The 654-nt window shown below is 67.7% G+C and overlaps 1 protein-coding gene across 1 annotated transcript in view; it reads right to left on the reverse strand.

Annotated features, from left to right (window-relative positions):
• Positions 1–378, reverse strand: part of TMEM150A (transmembrane protein 150A) — a gene marked incomplete at its 5' end in the record, with an annotated part of 3,676 nt that extends 3,298 nt beyond the window's left edge. The window contains 2 exon segments of the mRNA XM_010072480.1: positions 79–146; positions 307–378. Coding sequence (XP_010070782.1) covers positions 79–146; positions 307–378 — 140 coding nt within the window.
• Between the last annotated feature and the right edge of the window lie 276 nt (positions 379–654).

The raw sequence follows: 654 nt of genomic DNA on the forward strand, positions 1-654 counted from the left end.
CCGTTGCCCCCCAGCCAGGGGACGAGTGCCACAGGACATCCCGCTCCCAGCTCTGCTCCCCCAGCAGCAGGCACTTACCCATGAAGGAGCCCAGGCTGCAGATGAGGCTGAAGAAGCAGCTCTCAGGAGGCAGGGTGCCACACTTGCTGCACGGACAAGGCAAGGTCCAGGGAACCCTCAGCCGGGGGACACTGGGGTGCGGTGCTTGCCCCCCTCCCCAGGACATGCTCCTGGGTTGCCCCAGGGGGGCTCTCGGAGCGGCTCAGACCCCCGACCAGCCCCGCATGCCTGCCCTGCGCTGCTCACCTGACGAGGGGGATGTGGTCCAGTGTGCAGCAGGAGCTGGGGCTGTCCACACCGCACGACTGGTTGTAATTCCTGTGGGGAGCAAAGGGACAGGCAGAAGAGCTGTGCCAGTTCCCAGGCCCCTCCTGCCCACAGCCCCGGCCGGCAAGGGCAGCAGAATTGCTCCCCAGGGAGAACAGGCCGACCCCGGGGATGCCCGTGCCCTGTGCCCCGTGCCCAAGGCTCTCCAGGGAGCGACCTGCCACCCAACAGGTACCCCTGGGAGCATCATGCCCGGGTTTCCACAGCCCGTCCCCTGCCTGTTGGCTCTGCTGCCCATCTGAGTCCCTGCCTGCGAGGGAGAGGCCA

This window comes from Pterocles gutturalis, unplaced genomic scaffold (assembly GCF_000699245.1).
Source record: "Pterocles gutturalis isolate BGI_N339 unplaced genomic scaffold, ASM69924v1 scaffold11762, whole genome shotgun sequence".
Taxonomy (NCBI): domain Eukaryota; kingdom Metazoa; phylum Chordata; class Aves; order Pterocliformes; family Pteroclidae; genus Pterocles; species Pterocles gutturalis.